The sequence below is a fragment of the Syngnathoides biaculeatus genome, chromosome 9 (genome assembly GCF_019802595.1).
Source record: "Syngnathoides biaculeatus isolate LvHL_M chromosome 9, ASM1980259v1, whole genome shotgun sequence".
Lineage (NCBI taxonomy): Eukaryota > Metazoa > Chordata > Actinopteri > Syngnathiformes > Syngnathidae > Syngnathoides > Syngnathoides biaculeatus.
Window position 1 is genome coordinate 32,139,780 of NC_084648.1, and position 22,727 is coordinate 32,162,506.

The 22,727-nt window shown below is 41.4% G+C and overlaps 1 protein-coding gene across 2 annotated transcripts in view; it reads left to right on the plus strand.

The window, feature by feature from the left end:
- Nucleotides 1–2,908: 2,908 nt before the first annotated feature.
- Nucleotides 2,909–22,727, plus strand: part of tmod1 (tropomodulin 1) — a 30,897-nt gene continuing 11,078 nt past the window's right edge. For both annotated transcript variants that reach the window (XM_061830740.1, XM_061830739.1), the window contains exons 1-7: nucleotides 2,909–3,212; nucleotides 6,549–6,580; nucleotides 6,667–6,756; nucleotides 7,314–7,448; nucleotides 14,560–14,716; nucleotides 19,563–19,679; nucleotides 21,790–21,879. In XM_061830740.1, the coding sequence (XP_061686724.1) occupies nucleotides 7,326–7,448; nucleotides 14,560–14,716; nucleotides 19,563–19,679; nucleotides 21,790–21,879 (487 nt within the window). In that variant the 5' untranslated portion in view covers nucleotides 2,909–3,212; nucleotides 6,549–6,580; nucleotides 6,667–6,756; nucleotides 7,314–7,325. The remainder of the gene's footprint in view (nucleotides 3,213–6,548; nucleotides 6,581–6,666; nucleotides 6,757–7,313; nucleotides 7,449–14,559; nucleotides 14,717–19,562; nucleotides 19,680–21,789; nucleotides 21,880–22,727) is intronic.

Consider the following 22,727-nt stretch of genomic DNA (forward strand, 5'->3'; position numbering starts at 1 on the left):
TGGAATGGTAAAAGTAAGTCCGCGTGGTCACCATCACTTTTTTAAAGAAAATGAACAAACTGACAACGGTGAAGTTCCCTCGCTCGAAAGAAGTTAACAAGTTTCACAACTGGTTTAACTACGTGGTCAAGCTGCAACACGTATTTAGACTGTGCTTCCTCATGAATTATGGAGTATAGAAAAAAAATCACCACCTGCTCAGGTTTGTCCTCTTTCACCCTGTCCTGAATTCTCTTGAGCATCCCAACGTTTTTTCCTGTAAGATTTGATGATCCATCAGTGGTAACGTTAGCGAGCATTCTCCAGGGTAAATTGTACTTCTGTATGACCGCTGACACGCTGTTCAATACATCCTATATATTTTTCCTTTCAGAGATTCCAAATCCAAAACGCCTCTGATAAAAATTAAAAGTTGATATCATTGCTTTTGTCCAGTGCCAATGAATACAATGTAAATGACTCCGCTTTCTTGTTTAACTTGCCAGTTAAGTGTTCGTCAATTACTCCAATACGGCGAGTCACTGACCTGCGTGATAAACTCATAATTTCAAATTTGTTCTTGGTCTCGGGACAAAATGCTTGCTGTCTCCATCATGCATTCTTTAAGAAACAGGCTTGATGGCTTTTGTCTTCGTGCTTGCTTCTTGGATGGAGGTTGCTCGAATAAAGGTGTTTTGCTGAGCCTGCAAACTCGCTCCCCAGCTGTCATCGGTAGCCGTGGGTTCTTGTGATGACAGGTTGCTGGTGTAGTGGACAGGTTTCCGATTACGCCACCTTGTGAGGTCATAGAGGTCAGAGAACACGGGTGATAGGTGAAGCATGAAGTTTTTTTTCTATCGTGAATTTATCCGATTGGTCTAAGGCTGGTGACGTCATTGAAAAGATGTTCATTGCCTTGTGTACAAAGGTGACGGCTGATGTATTATTTTCAAAACCGCAACGATTTCTTGGCAAATAAGACATACTCCCTTGGACCGGACTTCAGTATTTAGGTGTCCATTCTTTCTTAAACACCCGGCACTCACTGTCGACTTTTCTTGTCTTGAACGTTGTAGATGGGTTCAGATCTGACCAGTAGAAAAAGGCCGATAACAGGAAATTGCTTGCACTCCGCTAAATCAAGACACCGCACCGACTGTGCCACCAAGTGTTGAATGCCTGTCATTACAAGTGAAAATAGAATGAACGCAATCATTCACGTCTTATCTTAATTCTCTACCAATCTTCGGCGGGCCGGATGTGGCCCGCAAGCCAGGGTTTCCCCATATCTGTCATAATGGCTGTGTGCTGTCAAGAGTGTTAATGGAGCCACATTAAAATAATTTGTAAGATGATAAGGAGTAGGCGGCACAGTGGAGCAGCTGGAAAGCATTGGCCTCACAGTTCTGAGGACCCAAGTTCAATCCCAGCCCTCTCTGTGAGGGGTTTGCATATTCTCCCCATGGCTGCGTGGGTTTCCTCCGGGCACTCCGGTTTCCTCCCACATCCCCAAAACATGCAATATTAATTGGACACTCAAAATTGCCCTGAGGTGTGATCGTGAGTGTGACTGTCTGTCTCTATGTGCACTGCGATTGGCTGGCAACCAGTTCAGGGAGCACCCCGCCTCCTGACTGTTGACAGCTGGGATAGGCTCCAGCACTCCCTGCAACCCTTGTGAGGATAAGCGGCTAAGAAAATGGATGTATTGATGGATGGATAAGTACAAATGAAGCAATTGGTGAGTGTGGTATACTGTAGTAGCTGAAGAACTATTATGGACGCTATAGCTTTGATTATGGTCAGAATGATGGCAATGGGCCAAGACTTAAAAGTGGCCTATTGCCACCCCCACCCAAAAAAAAAAAAAAAAAAACCAGAAGCGGTAGTCTACGAAAACCAGACCAAAGGATGAGTAGATACTTTTGATGACAGATGATTGGGAAGCACACCTTCAAATGCCAGACGCCAAGGAGCCCACGGTGGTTTGGCGCATAAACTAATGTCGCCGCTGTGGAGGATTGGATGGACTCGTTTTACACGGGCATCAACGATGGATGACAGCACTTCCTCACAGAGCTCTGAAAGGAGCTTGTGACACCTCCCATGAAAAGTCGATGGGAAGGTACCTCAGCCCTACTTAACTACATCACTGAAGCAATGGGGAGATGTTGACAGACAAAAACTGCTGTGACCCCGGCAACAGTAAAGAAGCACCCAGGGCCAACAGGAAAAGATGAGCCGGCTTGGGCCAAGAAAGTAAAATTCCAAACCTCGCTTATTGCTGTTGGAAATGCACTATCTCTGTGTTCAATGGGCAGTAAAAATAGTGCAAGAGTGAGACCTCATTGGCGTTGCCCCCCCATACCCCCACCCCATTCCCTCTCAAACATAAACATGAACAATTCTGTGGCAGTGGGCAACAACAACAAATTAATTAACGGACATATTTTACACTCAGTTGTCATGGGAAAGGGAATACTCTTGTGATTTGATTCATTGACTTACACACATAGACACCAAATGTGTCCTTCCTACAAAAGAAGGAAATGTCTCAATATTGCACTTAAAAAAAAAAAAAAAAAAAACGTTTCCACAATTTCCTATCCAAGGAGTGACTTCAATTGTCTGTTCTGTACACCGCTTATCCTCATCAGGGTCTGTTTCTTTGGATCAATGAGGGACTTTTGCACCACGACTTGAAGTAAAACGTCACTAATACAACTTCTACACGAGTGCAATGGTTCTGACTTGTATATTGGGTTGGAGCGGTACTTCATCGTAAAGCGGGGACGCGGCGTAATTATTGACTCGACTAATTGAGTGACAGTACAGCCTGCGTGGGCCCAGTGGGAGGGGGATGGTTGGGGGACTGTTCCAGTAGTATCCCAAATTGAGTGGGGGTGGCTTATTGTGGGAGGAGGTCCTCTCCGCTTTGCCCTTTGCGGGAGATGACTTTGAGCCTCCTCAAAGCGCCAACGGGAACTTGGCGACAGGGGGTGGCAACTTCGTCACTTCGCTGCATTCTGCACCAATTCCCGGTGTTGTTGTTCCGCGGGGGCATGGACGCTCTCGCGTGGAGCGGGCTTGTGTTCGATACCCGCTCCGTGTAAAAGCCGAGCGGCAGCCTGCGACGCTTGGGCACGCCGCTCTGAGGAAACCATATCTGGTCAAAGTATTCGGCGCTGCTGTCACCCGGCTGGACCGTCCGGCTATAAATAGCGCTGGCGGAGGTACGTAAATACTACATGCTAGATTCATAGTTGAGGACCTAACATGAGGAAAGTACTAAAAGAGACTAACTGTACAAGATAATATTTTGGCAATGTAGTCTATGGTTTTGGATGGAAAGGATGTGATTATCATCCCTTCTTAAAGATGCCCCCCCCCCCTCCCCCATATGATCTGTTTTGATGAATAATCTTAAATGATATTGTCAGACTGCAGCAATTCTCATTGTGTCTCAGTGGATCGATCTTCCGACCAGGTCAATGCACATAAAAAAACATACAAGAGTTCTTCTGACTTTAGAGTTTCAATACTATGTAGAAGTTATGTATAAAAAGTAGATCAGTACAAACGCCTTGCGTAATTAGGAACAGCTAACAAGTACTGTGAAATGCAACAGTTATCTGGTGGCATGTTGGCCACCAGTTGGAGTGTGACCTACATTTAGTAGCCTGCACAGCATACTGGAGATGTATGACCTTTGCAAAATTCAAGGTTACACTTTTCAGCTCACTTTTGATCCATCAGTGGATTTGCAAATACTTTATTGCAGTTAAAGGAACTTATTGCCAACTTTTCATTGAAAATAAGATTATCTCTCACTACAATAAAGCAAAGTGTTGTCATTTTTTAAAACAATCTTCATGCAAGTGCAACAAGAAGTTAACTGCTGTAAAATATAGAATTAAGTCGATGAGTTACATCAAAATGAGAAAGTAATTGATCATATCAGTTTGTGGTACTTTACTGCGACAAATATGATAAATTTCCTTACTGACATTTGATGCTGCAATTCAGGTTCTTTGAGATGAGTAAGAAGTACATTTTGATGTGAAATGTGCCAGTTACTTACAACATACTGTATTTGTTCTTTAAATATTAGCTATGGAATGAGCATATTTAGCGAGGTTTGATTGCGACAATGAACTGCTCAAAACTCCAATGTTTACTTCAAAGCTGCAGTAATAACATGTCCCTCATCCACTCACACATCCAGTAAATTGTGTGTGAAGGTGATGTGTTTAACGGCGCTGACGTCATGTACTGCGACTGTCTCAGAACACTGAGCAGGATGAGTGTGCTGAAGAGTTTAACAACAAGTCTTGCTGTCTGCTCTGTTTTTATTCATTGAATTATGAGCTGTCAAGACTTTTTTGGCAGCTCTTAAGCGAGCTTTACAGCCCAATGTTTTGTGTTTGATAAACATTGGTTTTATTTTCTTAAATGCACACTACTGTACTTTCAGAAACTGCATCATTTCACCTGTGTTCTTGATTTATTATAAATCAATATTATTGATATTTTAGCAATCACTGTCAATAATCATGCAGTTTGCGCTCTAGCCCATGTTCTGCTCGCTCAGTGTCACCGTAACAAAGCAGAAGCTTTGGGAAAGCCACAATAAAAGCAGTCCCAGGTCTGTTTGCTATCTTCAGAGCAGCTCAGCTTCTTGCACGGCGTTATTTGGATTTCAGGGTACTTCTCCGTATTTGCTTTTGAAACCTTGTCTCGTCAGGGTGGGTGCTTAGGCAAAGCAAAACAAACCCCCCCACTTTTCTGCATGATCTATGTTCATTATCAAATCGAAAATATTCCATGCAGTGTTATCGAACACAGTTTGTTTGTTTGTTTAGCCCAATTTAATTTCATGCAATGGGGCATTATACAGTAATCCCTTGTTTTTCGTGGTTAATTGGTACCAGACCCACCTGCGAAAAGTGAAAAGTCGCAAAGTAGAGGTATATGGGGTTTTTTTTTTTTTTTTTGCTTCGAAGGTCTTTTTCGTCTTGCTGGGGATGCCGCAATATACCCTATCAATGCGCCTTCCCGCTACAGTGCTATATTAATGTATGATGCCGTTTTTTTTTAAATATAATTTCATGTATTTATTTTTGGCTTCATTGATCCATGTCACTGGCTTTTTGTTTTCTTGGGAGGGGGTGATCCAGAAATCCACGATGCACTGAATCCGTGATAAGTGATCCGTGAACTAGAGAGGGATTACTGTATATTGACTTATTAACTTGATTGAAGTTATTTGTACTCCTCTTATCTAGGGAGTTGTTACCGCAACATTGTTTGTCAGAAACTTGAAAACCACAGCAAGTGATCCTGAGAAGAAAAGAAAAAAAATACCTTTGGAAATACACACAGATATATTTGACTTATTTTTACTTGTTTGGGGAGAACTGCGTGTTGTTTACTGCGGCAGCACGGTGAGGCAGTTGGTAAGGCGTTGGCCTCAAAGTTCTGAGGTCCTGGGTTTAATCCTGGCCCCGCATGTGTGGAGTTTCTGTTGTTCTCTCCGTGCCTGCGTGGGCTTTCTCCGGGTACTCCGGTTTCCTCCCACACCCCAAAACATCCAACATTAATTTCACACTCTAAATTGCCCCTTGGTGTGATTGTGAGTGCTAAGGCTGTTTGTCTCTATGTGCCCTGCGATTGGCTGGCAACCAGTTCAGGGTGTACCCCGCCTCCTGCCCGTTGACGGCTGGCATAGGCTCCAGCACTCCCCGTGCCCCTCGTGAGGATAAGCGGCAAAGAAAGTGGATGGATGGATGTTTACCGCTGTTAGGTTTCCAACTAAATTTGATGTGTGAGAAGAAATTAAAAAAGAAGATGGAGTGAGAAGAGGTAGGTCATTAAAAACACACCACCTCTCAATTTTAATCGCAAGGTGTTCCTTTTGTTAAACCTTTCCTCACAATTCAACAATATTTCTTGTAATTCTAATAATTATAAAGTAATAATAATAAGACACAATTTATACAGTTAGGTGCTTCCACTGATGAAAAAACTTAAAATTACTATTGTGACACATGTCACGTACATTATCAGCTTATTAATGTTAGCTTTGAAACGGTTTGAATGGAGACGAAGAGAAATAATTTGATGAATACCCAACATCTGAACATAAAAAAAAAAATATATATATATATATATATATATATATATATATATATATATATATATATATATATAGCAGCTGAGGTCCCAAGTTCGATCCCAGCCCCGCCTGTGTGGAGTTTGCATGTTCTGGCCGTGCCTGCGTGAATTTTCTCCAGGCACTCCAATTTCTTCCCACATCCCAAAAACATGAAACATTAAATGGACACTCTAAATTGCCACGAGGTGTGATTGTGAGTGCGACTGTTGTCTGTCTCCATTTGGCCTGCGATTGGCTGGCAACCAGTCAGGGTCCTCCTGCCCGTTGACAGCTAAGATAGGCTCCAGCACTCCTGCACCACTCGTGAAGATAAGCAGCTACGAAAATGGATGGATGGATATATCTTACTTTGATTTTTAATCCTTAACTCTATATTCACTCTACTTCTGTGCAGGTTGATACAGTCTTGAGCTGCTGGTAACTAAGGTAACTATCATTTTACATTCTGCATTGTGCTAAGTAGCAATGAACAAAGCGCACATTTATTTGAACTGCTTTGTTTCCATTCACAGCTGTCATAGTTCGGCCTTTACAACGGATGTGAGGTTCCCCCAGTTGCTCATCTGGCATATAATATTTCTCATTCAGAAGCCTTTACTCAGGTAATATGACAGCCGCATCCCCCCCCCCCCACACACACACCCTCTCTCTTTCTCCCTTTGCTTAGTGCTTCTTTTACATTATAAATCACAATACTGCACTGTACTAAACTTTGGACTTTTTTTTCACCAATGCTCAGTCCTATCCAATTCAAAAGTTTCATTTTTCTGCAATTGTGGTGCCAAGGAAGCAAGGGGAGGTGTAGAGTAGGCAGAGCTGTCTGTCTGCCAGTCCATCCTCTGTCCAAGCATCAGACACAGAAATGTAGATCAACAGCAGTAATATTAATTTTCCTGTCCCGTTTGTCAATTGTTGTTCGGCAGAATTTGTCAAGCGAGTGATGTGTGGCAAGCAAGATGGCAAAATTGCAAGTGCCCTACCAACTCATCAGGCACACTCTAATTGTCGCAATAAATTTGCAATTGAAGGAATTACTTCTCTGTACTAAAGATAGAAGATACACTGGGAAAAAAGAAACCAAACGTCCGGACAGAAATGTCCGAGAGTTTAAAAAATGGCCTGGGAAAATGTCATTGTGACACTGCCGTTGTTTTTGCAGGTGTGTGGCATCATGTCGGTGTTGAGGAAGGAGATGGAGAAATACAGGGACATCGACGAGGACGAGCTGCTCATGAAGCTCTCAGAGGAAGAGCTGCAGCGGTTGGAGGATGAACTGGTGGAGCTGGACCCTGATGTAAGTTTACTTTCTGCCAGTGTGCTGCTCGTGTCACCACAGAATTATGGAGTCGTGCAGGCCTGGTACTTGAAAGCACGCGGACTTTAAAATATTAGCATCACCTACAGCTCTGTTATTATGACGGCTCGTAGTGTTTAAGATGTTGTCACGTGCGGTCCGCAGGCCCATTAGTTATGTTGTTATTGAGCTGTTCTTTGTGGTGTACTCTGGAACTACTGAGGCAATACTGCAGCCCTTGATCCCCCATAAACACGAGTTGTAATAAAATGAAAAAAGTTCAAGTACAGTGAACCCTTGTTTTTCCACAGAGGATATGTTCCAGACCCACCACCAATAGCTGAAAAGCTGCAATAGAGAGACGATATTACAAAAAAAAAAAAAAGAGTTGCACCATGTACCAATAGCAGTACCGTACCAAGGTATTTTGATGTGCAAAATAGCATAGTAACTGAAAGGGTGTTCTCCTCTTGTACTGAATTCCGTACTAGCTGCATCTCTTCCAGTAGACCTCAGAGATGCTCAGCATGTGGAGGCACACCGTGGTACTGCACTGAAAGCACAGAATTCCAAATCGAGACATGGCTGTGTGCTGAATAAACCCATAAAAAGGAAATCCACCATTTACTGAGTCTGCCAACTATGACATGTGAGATAGCAGGGTTAACTCTCATGTATAACAGAGTTACTGCAGTGTTTGACATATTTGACTTTTATCTGAAACAATTTCCTTCATCCACATCACTTGTGCCAAGTTAATCCCAAATATGTTTTAAAAGACAAAAAAACAGAAAAGCAAGCAGCATCTGGTTGGGCACTGCCCCCCCTCCCCTCCTCCCAACCATAATGAAGAATCATCACCCCTTTTTCTATTTGGGTTTTGGTGACTCTCTGCCCATAGCCACCCCATCCCCACAAGCATTGCTGACTTCTTGTATGATCTGTGTACAACATGAACCCCACAAATACTCACTTTGGAGGTGTCTTCTAGAACATCTTGCACAATGGCTTTGGTATGCAGTATCGGCAGAGGTTTTGTGTTGACGTGGCTGTAATTAGAACAACTGAGCTGTCCGATTTATATTTCTTTTTTTCATTCATACTCATATTTCAGTCTGTGACGCATATGGGAAAACATCACATCCTTTTTGCACGCAGGTCAAGTTGAACAGTGAGTGTACACCCATCCAAGTTGCAGTCTTTGCCTGGCTTATTGCAGCACATGGCATGAGCTCTCTGGATGTCAGAGCCTCAGTGCTTGTCTCCTGAATGCCAAAAGGGGGCAAGAGAAGGATGACTGCTCGTAACGCTATCCTTCGTTATGTTAATGCCGCATATGTCTGTGTACATGCGTCACAGAAACTCGTGCCCTTGGAGCAGGACCCTGTGACTCAAACATGGAGAGTGGGCGTGCTTGCGTAACTTGGTGTGCCTGTTTACGAGGGTAACCAATTACAGAACAATAAAGCGCCCTTTTGGTCTGAAAAACACGAACATGGCTGCTTACGCCTGTTCCTGGAAGACCTGGGCAACTCTTTTTAAAGTTGGAAACAATTCTGAGGGCCAATATATAATTTAATAATTATATAGATAGTATCCTCACAGTTGCATCTTCATCTATTTGTTTTGACTATTTGTATAGTCACCCCAAACAAAAACAAAAAAAAAAAATCAAATGAGATTGCTGTGGTAACTCTTTAGAATGTGACGAATATTAAAATCACACTTGAAGATGAGATTAAAGACTGTCGTAACATACAAAAACAAAGTGATCTGATTTCTACAGCAACAAGAGTGCACATTAAGTTTGTCTTTTGACCAAAAGACAATAAATACACCAGTGGCCGAGGTATGCCCCAGAAATGCCCTTAATACTGGGAACAAGGGCAGAGCACCACAATATATGTTGAATCCTCGATTTCTCAGCTATCTTCGGGCAAGTGGTGGGGTACACCTTGAACTGGTCGGCAGCCAGTCGCAGGGTATAAAGTTATTTTAAATAAATCTTAAAAAAAAGTTTCAGATATTATCCAAACTTACCACACTGGTGTGCTTCATCATGGTGACATTGTTTGGATAAAGTACTCATCACAGGTGAGTTACTGGAATTAGTGTGCTTCCAAGTTCCAAATCTGTTGCCTAAGGTGTGCGACTTGACACAAAAAAATGTACTCTAGCAAAAATAGCATGATCCATACTCTAATGGCTTGTGTTCCTCAGAGTTCTCTCTCTCTCTCTCTCTCTCTCTCTCTCTCTCTCTCTCTCTCTCTCTCTCTCTCTCTCTCTCTCTCTCTCTCTCTCTCTCTCTCTGTCTCTCCTTGCACTACGCTCTACAGCACAATCACAATCTACAACATGGTCATGTGGCTGCCACGTCAATGCCCCATGTTCAACATGGCCATCACATAGACATGTCTAGTTTTATTGTATACAGTATCTATGACCCGGAAATAAGTGAGGCAAATTCTCTGACTGCATTGCACTATAGTGCATGTAAACAAAAACGGACGACTCTGTAACTAATGGGAACAGAAGTTTAAAAAGGGAACTATTTGTGGACACATTGTACGCTTCCAATGGTCTGTCTTATCCCATATCCACTATCTTGGGGTCCATTTTATTGAGGTTCTACTGTATAGGCAACGATTGGGACACACATATTTACAGGTCACAGATACACAATATGACTATATCCACCAAACAGAGGTGCCTCTGTTGACGAGGCGGTCATGCTGAATGTGTAAACATTATATTAATGGCAATGTATTGACATATGGTGGACATGTTGAAAGTGCCAACATTTCTAGGTATTTTATTGACCTGGCAGCCATGATGTCAGAAGTTCAATCTATTGTCACATAAAGAGATCCACAGAGAGAACCCACATGGTGACAGTGTTATAGAGGAATATGACACACGAGTCTCTATTTGTCTGGTACACTTGTCAAGTTGTTCATCTATGACAATGGATTGGAATTCGGAAGCACACTACTTCCTCATGGCTCATGACAAAGTCTTGCCTCAACCTGCTGCTTGTCACTATGACAACAAGCACCTCTGAATGGTAAGGAAAAAAAAAATCAAAAGTTTTCAAACATTTCAATCTTTTTCATATTTATTCACAGTAACTTTTTACTAGGCATTTTGTACAAGTGCAAAACAAAACTTTTGAATCCATATGGCTACAAAACAAAATTTGCTTCACTGTAACGGACAAGCCCCCACCAGTATTAGTTTGTCAAATAGAGCTTCAGCTGTCCCTCAATATACGGAAAGAGAAAACATTAATTATAAAAATCCCATCTGTTGGTACATGTTACACAAAGACATTTTGAATATTGTTAACGAGTCTGCAGTCCAACCCAAAGTCAGCGGTATAATAACAACAAGGGGTCTAAGGACTCCATCCAGCCTGAACTAAAGGCAAAGAGTCCTTTATTGACTCAGGAGTGATGAATGAGTGCAGCAGGTGGTGTTCCCTTAATTCAATCGGCAATCAGCCAGGGCCATCAATCAGGGATAAGCACTCTGCGATTATCAACAAGGAATCAGTACTCACCGAATAACATGAAAACAAAAGGGCATGAAAATATTCTTACACTCACATTATGCTGTCTTGAACAGTTGCAGCTAAAATCTACAACTTTGGGACATTCAACAGAGCACACTAGTTGCTGTCTATGACAATTAATGCAGTATACGTGCCTCATATTATAAAGTGTACATATACGCACTGGTGCACTAACTTATACGGAAGGAACCTAAAATAGAAGAAAATCTAGAGACTGTCATAACGCAACAGCTTCCATTTTTCTGGAAGACTTACAAGGTATTGGAGTGTGTCTGTGGGAATTTCTGTGGCCAGCATCTGAGCCTTGGACAAGAGTTGTTATCATGTTTTGGTGTCTTCTGTGATGGGAAGTGGATCCCACTAAACCCAGTGGCTGCTGTGTGAATGCTTACCAGATGAGGTACTCAGGTGCCGTGACTGAAATGAAAGAGAGGGAAGACGTAGTCAGACAAAAAAAGGACGACGTGAGCCTCTCACTGTTAAAAATAACACAGCGGAGTTGAATGTAAGAGACATGTTGTTTGTGATGTAACTGTTATATGAGAAGCCTGGCTATGACGGTGTGATCTACGCCTTAGCTTCCCTTATTTTGTTGCGTGTTGTAAGAGTATTTGTGACCCCCCCAAAGCAATAAACTGATAGAGAATTTGTACATTATTTGTTCTTTTGGTAAGTACAGTGGAAAGCTGAAGGCAGATTAAAAAGACTTGTATGACTTATGAGTAGAGCGTTGAGAGCAAAGATAAGATATGAAGCTATAAGTAGAGCTCGTCAGAGCTTGATTTTGAATGTGCCTTTAGGTTAAAAATAACATGGGGAGCAGCAAAGCTGTGGGAAATTTCTCGACTCACTTTTATGCACGAGTACACAGAATAAAATCACTAGAGACAACATTAGATACGCCAAGTGAATCCAATTTACTCGGAGCTTGTTCGTTACTTTGAATTGAAATTTTTGGTTTGTATTTTTTCATGGACTAAAACACTCAGTAAAGTATTAACTTAAAATAAAAACTCGAAAATAAATGGAAAAAAACTTGAAAATGTTTCACATCTTGTCCAAACTTTCCACACCTGCATGCTTGGTGATGGTGATATTGTTGACATACAGCACTAATCATATGTGAGTCACTTTCATAAATTACAAGGAATTAGTATGCTTTTTAGTTCCAAATCCTTTGCCAAAGGCAAACAGCTTTCACAAAAAACTCAGTACATTACAGAAATAGCAAGTTCCAGACTCCAAAGACTTGTGTTTTATATTCCTCAGAGCCATGCTGCTCCCTCTCTGCCACAGCTCCATGGACAATAGACAATGCATGGAACCATCATGACATGATCGCCACATCAAAATCCCACATTTAACAGGGCCACCACGGGAGACACATCTTTATGAATTGGATGTAGTCATGTTGCATATCTATGACCTGGAAATACTTCAATCCTATTCTCTGACTACATTGCGCCAAAGCGACAGTAAAGAACAGTGCGGTCTGGAACTGACGGACTTTGTCAAGAGTATCTAAAGTGACAAATGGAAATCTATTTTTGGACAGTTTTGGACACGGTCAATTTTATCTAGGTGTCCATTATATTGGGGTTTCTTTTTATCAAGGTCCGAATGTGTATTTAAAAAAAAAAAACTTCACAAAGAAAATTATGTTTTTGATTGAACACTCTAAGAGACATATTTCAAAGTTTATTATTGTTAATGCTACTGTGACATTCCCAGCATTTTCGTCTCTTTAATTGAGGACAATAAAATATAAGGAACACCTCTTTGTGATCTATGTAGTGTAACACAGCTTCAAACAGGGAACATGAAAATATATGTACAGTATCGATCCTGTAAATTAATTATTTATATAGTGTCAGTTGAAATGGGCAAATCTTTGAGGGCAGATTTTTTTTTTTTTTAAATACAAGTCATGTGTTGGATTGCAATACATCTCTGGTGACTCTGTGGCATTAAGTCCAAAGCCACCCTGCTCACCATGTCTGGGGAAGTACAAACCAATTTCCAATTAAAATGGGATGTTGCGTCAAACATAAATAAAAACAGAATACAATAATTTGCTAATTATGTTCAACCTTTATTTATTTGAATGCACTACAAGGACAAGATAAAAGGTGAGTGCCATAACTGGGTATAAATTGCTCAGTTATTCACAAGCAAAGATGGGAAGAGGTTCACCTGAACAGGTTAAGGATAATGTTCCTCAACATACACTTGCAAGACATTTAGGGATTTCATCATCTGCATTCCATAATATTATCAAACGTTTCAATGAATCTGGAGAAATCACTGCATGTAAGCACCAGTAAGGCCGAAAACGCTTCGATCCCTCAGGCAGCATTGCAACAAAAACCGACATCATTGTAGAAACGGTACCACCACCTGAGCTCAGGAACACCACAGAAAACCAATGTCAGTAAATAGAGTTTGGCTTTACATCTGCGCAGCGCAGTTTAAAACTCAACTATGCAACTATGCAAAAGCCATTTATCAACAATACCCAGAAACGCCACCAGCTTCTCATCTAATATGAAGTGATGCAAAGTGGAAAAGAAAAAGGTCTGTGGTCCAATGAGTCCACATTTCAATTTTTTTCTTTAACGTTCAAAAGCCAGCATCCATGATGGTATGGGGCTGTGTCAGTGCTAACGGGATGGGTAACTTACACATCTGTGAAGGCACCATTAATCCTGAAATGTATAATCAGATTTTGGAGAAACATATGGTGCCATATAAGTAATGTCTTTTTCATAGATGCCCCTGCTTATTTCAGCAAGACAACGTCAAAGCACATTCTGCAAATATTACAACAGCCTTGCTTCAGAGTAAAAATTGTGCCTGCACTCCATACCTGTCTCCCATTGAAAATATGTGCCTCATTATGAAGCATAAAATACAACAACGGAGACCCCGGACTGTTGAACAAAGTAAGATGTACATGGAGCGAGAATAGGAAATAATTCCACCTACAAAGCTTTAACAATTAGTGTCTGCAGTTCCCAAACATTGATTGAATGTTGTTAAAAGAAAAGGTGACATAACATGACTCTGTCCCAGCATTTTTGGAACATGTTAGAGTCATAAAATATTGAGTTGTACAGTAGGTTATTTATTAAAAATAAAGTTTATCAGTTTGGATATTAAATATCTTGTCTCTGTTGTGTATTTAATTCAATATTGGTTGAACATGGTTTTCAAGTCATTCTATTCTGTTTTTATGTTTAATACAACATCTCAACTTCATTGGAATTGGGTTTGTAGGATCCAGAACACTTTATCATCTTTTAAATTCCTTAGATGTAACAACCCTTCTCATACAGTACATAGTAAGTGTGTAAAATCACCTTAGTTTCATTAGCTAAACCCCTCAAATTTAAATGAGACTGAACCCACTTGTTTACAAGCAAAAAAGAATTTCTGTAACATAAGTAGTTAATGGTATAACATCATAACTTGAAAAATTAATTTTTCCCAATGTAAGGTACTCATGGTTTTAGTGACGTATACGTTCCCATTTTTGACTAGAATGCACTGTTGCCTGCGGGGATGCGTCAAAAGGACCAGACCAAGAAAGCCCCGACAGGAACGTTCCAGAGAGACGACCTGCTGGCCCACCTGGAGAAACAAGCCAAAGAACATCCTGACAGGGAAGACCTTGTGCCCTTCACTGGGGAAAAGAGAGGTAACATTGGATCATTGTCCTCTATTCCCAATTTTATTCTCAATAAAATAGATGCCTCTTAGTGTGTCTTGAAATCAAAAGCCTAGCTCACAAAGTGTCCATGATTAGAAGGGTGATGAAGGGTTAGAGAGGTTACACATGGAACTCTGGAACAGGGTTGGGCAAAACTTTTGGTCCACGGGCCACATTGATCTTTAGAATTTGACTGGGAGGCCATGTCATAAGGGAGGCCATAAGGTGATGCTTACATATGAAAAATAGCAAAATAGCAAAACAGGGATTGTAGTGTTAACACTTAGATTTAGCTATAATGGACACTGTGTTGTCTTTGTTGATAACTTTTTTTTTTGTCTGGTGTTGGTTTTGTTGTGGCAATTCTCAGATGAGCAGCTGCCAAGTGACGGGAATATCACGTACTTACTCCCAAAAAAACAAACAAAAACAGTATCTTAAAGGTCCACTGACATTAAAAGCATGATTTTTAATGTTTTTGATGGAAAAAAGGCAGCCGGAATGGACTCATGTGTTTTTTCACCACACAACATGATTTTGAAACATACGGCTTTTTGTAACTCCCGCCATGAAAATCCTCTCGAGGGATTTGTTTTGGAGAAGAAGCAGGAAGTGACATTGTCAGCAGGAACACACACTCAGGCGGCCTCATGTGTTTATACCAGTTTTACCTGCGGGAATGTAGCTCTTTGTTCTTTGTGTTAGCCAAAATACCAGCTCGTTGTATTGCTGGATATTGCTTGAACACTCGGGAGGGTGGATTTACTTTTTATAATTTTCCAAAAGACCTGGTCCGTCATGAAAAATGGATTGCACAGGTACAAAGGACGAGAGCCTTGTGAGTTCCAAATGACAGGAAGGTGTGTATAGAGCTACTAAAAAAAAAAAAAAGTTGGGGGGGGGGGACGTAATCCTCTCAAAACGTAACAAAAGATCTGCGTAAGTAAGTCAGGGGTGGTAAATGTGTCGATGTGCGCATCGGCCTGCGTCCGCCAATCATGGCTTCAGCCGGGGTGGCTTGTCGCGGCACTGCCACGGTGGCCCGTCGCGACGCTGGGCCGGGCCGGTTTACGGTGTTATCATAGCTCCCGGCTGAATACGCTACATACTGTATAGTACATACTCTGGGGAGTGTGTTGTTTCTTGGAAGTGATCTGCATATCATCTAAATATGGTTCAAAATGATAGGGTAATATTGCCCCGATCACTTCACTCGACTGTGAGATGTTCTCTTTTTTGAAAAGAGCTTCCATGTTAGAAGGGACGTCGGAAAAATCCGAAAATCTGTTGTTCCTCTCCCATAGTGGGTGGCACTACGTGTTTTCAATGGCGTATGTCCCAGTGTCACATCTGCTGATGACGTTGCAGGCAATATGGCTATCACTTGGATGTCGAGTGAGACTTCCGCAACTTTGCGCATGGATGACAGGCTCTCCGCTCATATTTATTTTTTCGTATAGACATTGAAGGTGAATAATGTTTTAAGTATTTTTCATTACAATATCTACAGTATTTCAGAATGTTTACAGGCACGTCACCTGGGCTTTAACTGTACCTTTTACTTGGTAATGCACACCACACAAGTTACAGTTACATCACAATGAATCAACTTAAATATTTCCTTTAAATCAGCAACTTAGTGCAGAATTGACATGACAACACAGTGCAATAAGTACATAAACATGAACAAGCACACTATTCCCATATACTTCTCTTAAGACTCCCAACTGATGGATGGATGGATGGATGGATGGATGGATGGATGGATGGATGGATGGATGGATGGATGGATGGATGGAGGTGATCCAGGAAGGCAATTGTGTGTTTTGAAACCATGAAAGAAAATGGGGTTTGATATTGGAGGGATACAAACACACACACAAACATCATTGCTCCCACCAGCATAATTTTAATGTGAAGAGTAAGAAAAAGTGACAAGATTACACAACTAGCAATACTCTGGTTAAATGAAGGCGGGGAGAAGCACTTAATTATGTGACATCAGCCGTGCAGAGCGTCTGACCAGCTCAGAGTCCAGACTACATTTAAGTTGAGAGTTTTGGCTTTTCATTGTAAATATTATTTAAGATAAATATTGTGAATTCTTCAGTGAGACAGTCCATAACCTCGATTAGAGATTCGGGATGGCGCATGTTGGGATGATCCACAGCGCATTGCTCACTTAACACGTGAGTAAAACTGTATTATTTATGTGTAAATTAAAAAAGTAACAACAAAATATACACTTCTTCAAAGGAAAATGAAAATAGTGTGGAGAGAGGGAAATTGTGCATTACTTGACACTCTTGGTGTTTCACCATCACTGCACATTGTAGATTCAACAAATTACCTCCGAATCCCTTTCTTTTCACTATTCACACATCAGCAGGTTTTGTGATCTGCAAAATGCTTGGTAATGGTTGAAAAGTAAGCCTTCAAGTCACTAACTCTTCAATGCTGAAGCAGAGTAGAAACAGAACAGCCAGAGTACAACTCAATATATCACAGAACCGAACGTCTTCACTACTAGTAGTTTGCGGTCTCCAATGTCATAATTTCGTTCTGCTGCAGTTAGTTTTTTTGATGAGAACGCGGAGGGGTGTAATCTTCCGTCCTTGGGACTTCTCTGTGAGAGTACCTCCCCTATCCCTGAATCCGACTCATCAACCTCGCCAAAAAAATGCCCATCAGGATCGGGCGAGGTGAGGACCATAGCAGAGGTAAAGCTGGCCTTGAGCTTGCAGAAGGCCGCCCGGCAGGCCGGGTTACAAACAACTCAACTGCGGGGTGAGGTTAGTGTATGCAATGGGGCCGCAACTTGGGGCTGAATTTGCGGTAGAAGTTGGCAAACCCAATAAACATCTCCTTGCGGGTCGTCGGAGTTGGCCAATGAAGAATGGCCTCGACCTTGCTGGGATCCATGCCTATCTCTCCCTCCACCAAGACAAAGCCTAAGAATGACACGCAGGGTTGGTGGAACTCACACTTTTCAGCCTTGACATACAGGTCATGATGCAATAACTGTTGTACACTACACGAACGTGCCCGACATGGGGTTTTTCATCCGGAGAAAAAATCAGGATGTTGACTAGGTACACAAAAACATATATGACCAGAACATGAGGCTGAACCCAAAATGCATGACTCACAAGACCAGGTACAGTTTTGGAAGAGTCTTTATTCAATCCACAGTTGGTACATGGGCAATCCAAAGAAGTAGCAGTACCAAAATCACTAGGCGTGAAGGCTGGGTTGTTAACGAGGGTGGGTTCTGTACACATAGTAGCAAGGACATGGGCAAAGGGAAACGCGACGCAGGTGCACCAAGAACAGACACAACCATGACAAGTCATTATTTTGGTATGATTCGGGCAGTTCTGTACCAATCTTTGGCAGGCTGGATTTGGAGTGTATTGCTAGGATCACTTTTTGTACAGTTACACAAAAAGGTCAAACATTTTATGGTCCTTTTGATTTATGTCATTCATCATGTCCCAGGAAGCAGCCTGCCAAGTTATTGTCTATTGATCAATTTTCTTTGGCGCTCATTCCCATGAGGGTCACGAGTCTGACGGAAGTTGTCGCAGCCGATAGTTGACTTGAGGCCAGAAGCAGGCTAAACACGAAACTGGATTCCAGTCAGTCGCAGGGCATATATAGATAAACATTCAAGAACAAAAAAAAAAAAGAAAAAAAAACAACCAGGATAAGGTCCTGATTAGGGTTGCTTGTGAACTAGACTTTAGGCAAGAGGCGACGTAAGTCCTAGATCGGTCAACAGCCAATTGCAGTGTTTACACTCCACTTGTTGCTAATTATATTTTCTCGTCTCAACCCAGCTCACTACTCACAGCTCGCGCCATTGAAGTCTCTGAAACCGTCTAATTTTACCTTTCAAGTGCCAAGCGGCCAGTGTTTACATGGTAGTGCAAACACAAAGTGGCAGCAGCTGAACACAACAGAGTGGAGGGTGACATTAGGCAGAGTGGCCTGCACACGTACACAAATGTCTACGCTTACTGTCAGTAATGATGTGAAACGGACGCTTACAGGGCTCAGCTTGGATACAACAGCTCCTTATACATCGTATATGTATATTTATATCCCAGCATCACCCATTTTATCGCCAAGTCTTCAATTCATTAGCGTTACATCATGGGACTACACAAACTACAGCATTTTGCTGCTACTGCCAAAAAGATAAAAGACCAAGAAGCAGTTGGGTTCATCCTTGCTTCTTTTATGTCAATGTTAATATCCAGCTGTCCATTTCCCAATGTTTATCCTGTTCATGTGTTCGATGGAGCCTATTCCAGCTGCGCTAATGATGGACTACACCCTGGACTGGTCGCTTTTCAGTCACAGCGCACATACAATATACACAAATAGCCAGTCACACTCACAATCACAGCTACGGAAAGTTTACGTTTGCTTCAGCCAGAGTCAATACATTGTATATTTGTCATTATATCCTCATTTGTAATCCTCACTGCACAGTTCATCGTGTGCAATAATGTGATTGATTTATTTAGCTACACAAAGATGGAAAAAAAAAACCCTAATAAAAATAGGTATAACTGTCAATGCAGCTCTTTTAATCGGAAAAATGTGCATAACATACACTAGCTCAGGTCTATTTGTATTTGCTCCTCATGCATATTTTTGCTTGCTTGGGTCACCCCCACACCCACACCCACCACGTACTCCTACCTGCTGCCATATTCCAAACGTGTGGATTTTAGGGTAAACAATAAAGACTAATGTCCTTTGGAATGACTGAGTATAAATGAGGGTACATGGTGGATCTACATATGAGCACAGTTTCCTTTTGCAGGGAAGGCCTGGGTCCCTAAAAAGATGGTGGACCCCATTATGGAGAATGTGACCTTGGAGCCTGAGCTTGAAGAAGCTCTTGCCAGTGCAACTGATGCTGAACTTTGTGACATAGCAGGTAACAACTTCCATTTACGTCCTGTCAACAAAACAGAGCTGCATTCAGTAGTGCATTTATAGTCTAGCACAGTGGTTCTCAACTGGTGGGTGGGCTCCCAAAGTGGATCGCAGAGCATTTTGGGTGGGTCGCGGACATGTAGTAAAACATTTATTGCATAATAATTCAGCCTGTTAAAAAATGTTGCAGTGTTTCTTCATAAGCTTAACCCTAACCTATGAAATATACTTTAAACATGGAAACATGAGTGGTTCTGTTAAGAAAAAAAAATGATATCCATATGTTTCAAAGCGGCATGGTGAATCAGCTGGTAAAGCATTGGCCTCACAGTTCTGAGGACCCTGGCCCCGCCTGTGTGGAGTTTGCATGTTCTCCCCATGCCTTTGTGGGTTTTCTCCCGGCACTCTGGTTTCCCCGCCTCCTGCCCATTGACAGCTGGGATAGGCTCCAGCACTCCCCGCGACCCTTGTGAGGATAAGCAGCAAAGAAAATGGATAGATGAATGGATGTTTCAAAGCCTATATTGTAAAAAAAAAAAAAAAGTGGGTCGCGACTTTCCAACAATAGAAATAATGTGGGTCCTAGAATGACAACAGTTGAGAACCACTCCAGCACACTCTTACGTTTAGTTTTTTGTGTTTAATAAAGCTATTTAAATTCATCCATTTCACTAATCAATACAACCCCCATCACTAGCTCCTCTGTACTAGCACCTGATGGGAATCTTCACTTCCGGCTAACTCCTCTCCTTTCCTGCTTAGTGATCCCTCCATGACCCCTCCACCCTTTCGCTTCAGCACCCCCTCACTTCCTCCACTTCTGCTGGATCTTTGTTAGCTGAGCACCATCCAGGGTATCTGCACTTTGCATGCATGTGTTCGCATGAAAAAAAATAAGAGGCTGCTCAGGCTCTGCCCTGATTATTGTCATTAAATGACAGTAAAATAACTGCTTGGCATTGTTACTATGGAAAACTACTGCCCGGATCTTTTTTGTCCTGCAAAAACTGGCGTTTATACATCCAGTATTTGCCCCTATCATGATACTACGTTATTAGGCAACTAAACTATGCAATGTGCTTCTACAACACTGCACTACTACCTCAGCGTGATTAAAAACAGAATTATCATTTTGTGTGTTCTTGTATTGTGTAATGTGCCAGGTGTACCAGTTACTACTGTGCAGTATATATTATGACAGATTTATAGGTAAACTGTATTCTACAATGGACCACATTAACCTTTTAGTTCCAACAAGTAGTTCTTGGTCTTAACACACATGCTAATTTTGTATCACTTATATCCATCCATCCATCCATCCATCCATCCATCCATCCATCCATCCATCCATTTTCTTAGCCACTTAACCTCACAAGGGTCTCTGGGACTGCTGGAGCCTATCTCAGCTGTCAACGGGCAGGAGGCGGGGTACACCCTGAACTGGTTGCCAGCCAATCGCAGGGCGCATGGAGACAGACAACATCCTCAATCACAATCACACCTAGGGGCAATTTAGAGTGTCCAATTAATGTTCCATGTTTTTGGGATGAGGGAGGAAACCCATGCAGGCACGGGGAAAACAAGCAAACTCCACACAAGGAGGTCCGCTTTCCATCTGATCCACCGTGCCACTATCTCACCACATATTTCTTATTCGATGCAGCTTAGGCAAAAGTGAATTGGAATACCCAGCTTTTTTTTTTTTCACATAATGCTGCATCAACCAACTCCGAGAGGCTAAGATCAGCATGGATTGTACCGTGCTGTTTGTAGCATAGACTATAAAATGAGCCTTTATGGATGACTTACTTTTAACTATGCATGTCTATTAGCTATATCTTTCCTATCTCTCTTTTTGCATGGCGGTTTTCATGCTCGTTTGTATCGCGCATCGTCCATCCACCTTCGAGTGTGTTTAGATTAATGTAGTTCGCGTCGACACGTTTTGTTCTTTTTTGTAATTGTCTTTGCTTCCTCTATTCGTCCAACTTTGGTTGAATAAAAAATGTTGTGTAGCATATACAGGTACGTGTTGTTTTTTACTTGTCTCTGCTCACTATTTATTATTGACCTCTGTTCTTTCTGTGGTCCTTTTTTTTTCTCTCTGCCAGCCATCCTGGGCATGCACACCCTAATGAGTAACCAGCAGTACTACGAAGCGCTGGCAAGCAGCACCATCGTCAACAAGCAAGGCCTTAACAGTATGTAACACGCACATTCACATATTTTGATCCATTGTTTCAGACAAAATTACATGTCTGTCTAAAATTGTAACTTCAACACCGGGGATAACGTAGTTCTTTTCAAGAAAAGAGATTTCTGTGAGAGAGAACAGATGAAGCAAGTTTACTTGGATCCCCGGCAACTGAAATGAGCTCATAGAGACAGATTTTTCAGGATGTGTGTGCCAGACATAATCAGCTATTTTCTATGCACATCAATTTTATTCCCTAATTGAGACATACTGTTGATGAACTTGAAATGACATTTTTATTTGCTTTTGTACATTTCTACAGTACATCATATATGTCATTGATTCCTTGTTTATTGCTTCTTTTCCGTAAATGCCACATTGTACCACAATACATCTTTTCTATTTTACGCCCCATTTTAAACACCAGACAGTTATACTGCTATAATTACAGTTTTTACTTCAGATTGATGCCGTTGCTCATTCATCAGCATGACAACTAATTGTGGGAAACTTTAGTATGACCATAAATACATAGTTCCAAATGTGCTGCTTTGTTTGCATCTACACAACCTTCAAGACAAATATATAATTGTGTCAATGCATAGAGACTCCAATTACTCTATCTATCTATCTATCTATCTATCTATCTATCTATCTATCTATCTATCTATCTATCTATCTATCTATCTATCTATCTATCTATCTATCTATCTATCTATCTATCTATCTATCTATCTATCTATCTATCTATCTATCTATCTATCTATCTATCTATCTATCTATCTATCTATCTATCTATCTATCTATCTATCTATATTGGAGAACTGGTTCTCCATTATTCGATGACAAAAACAG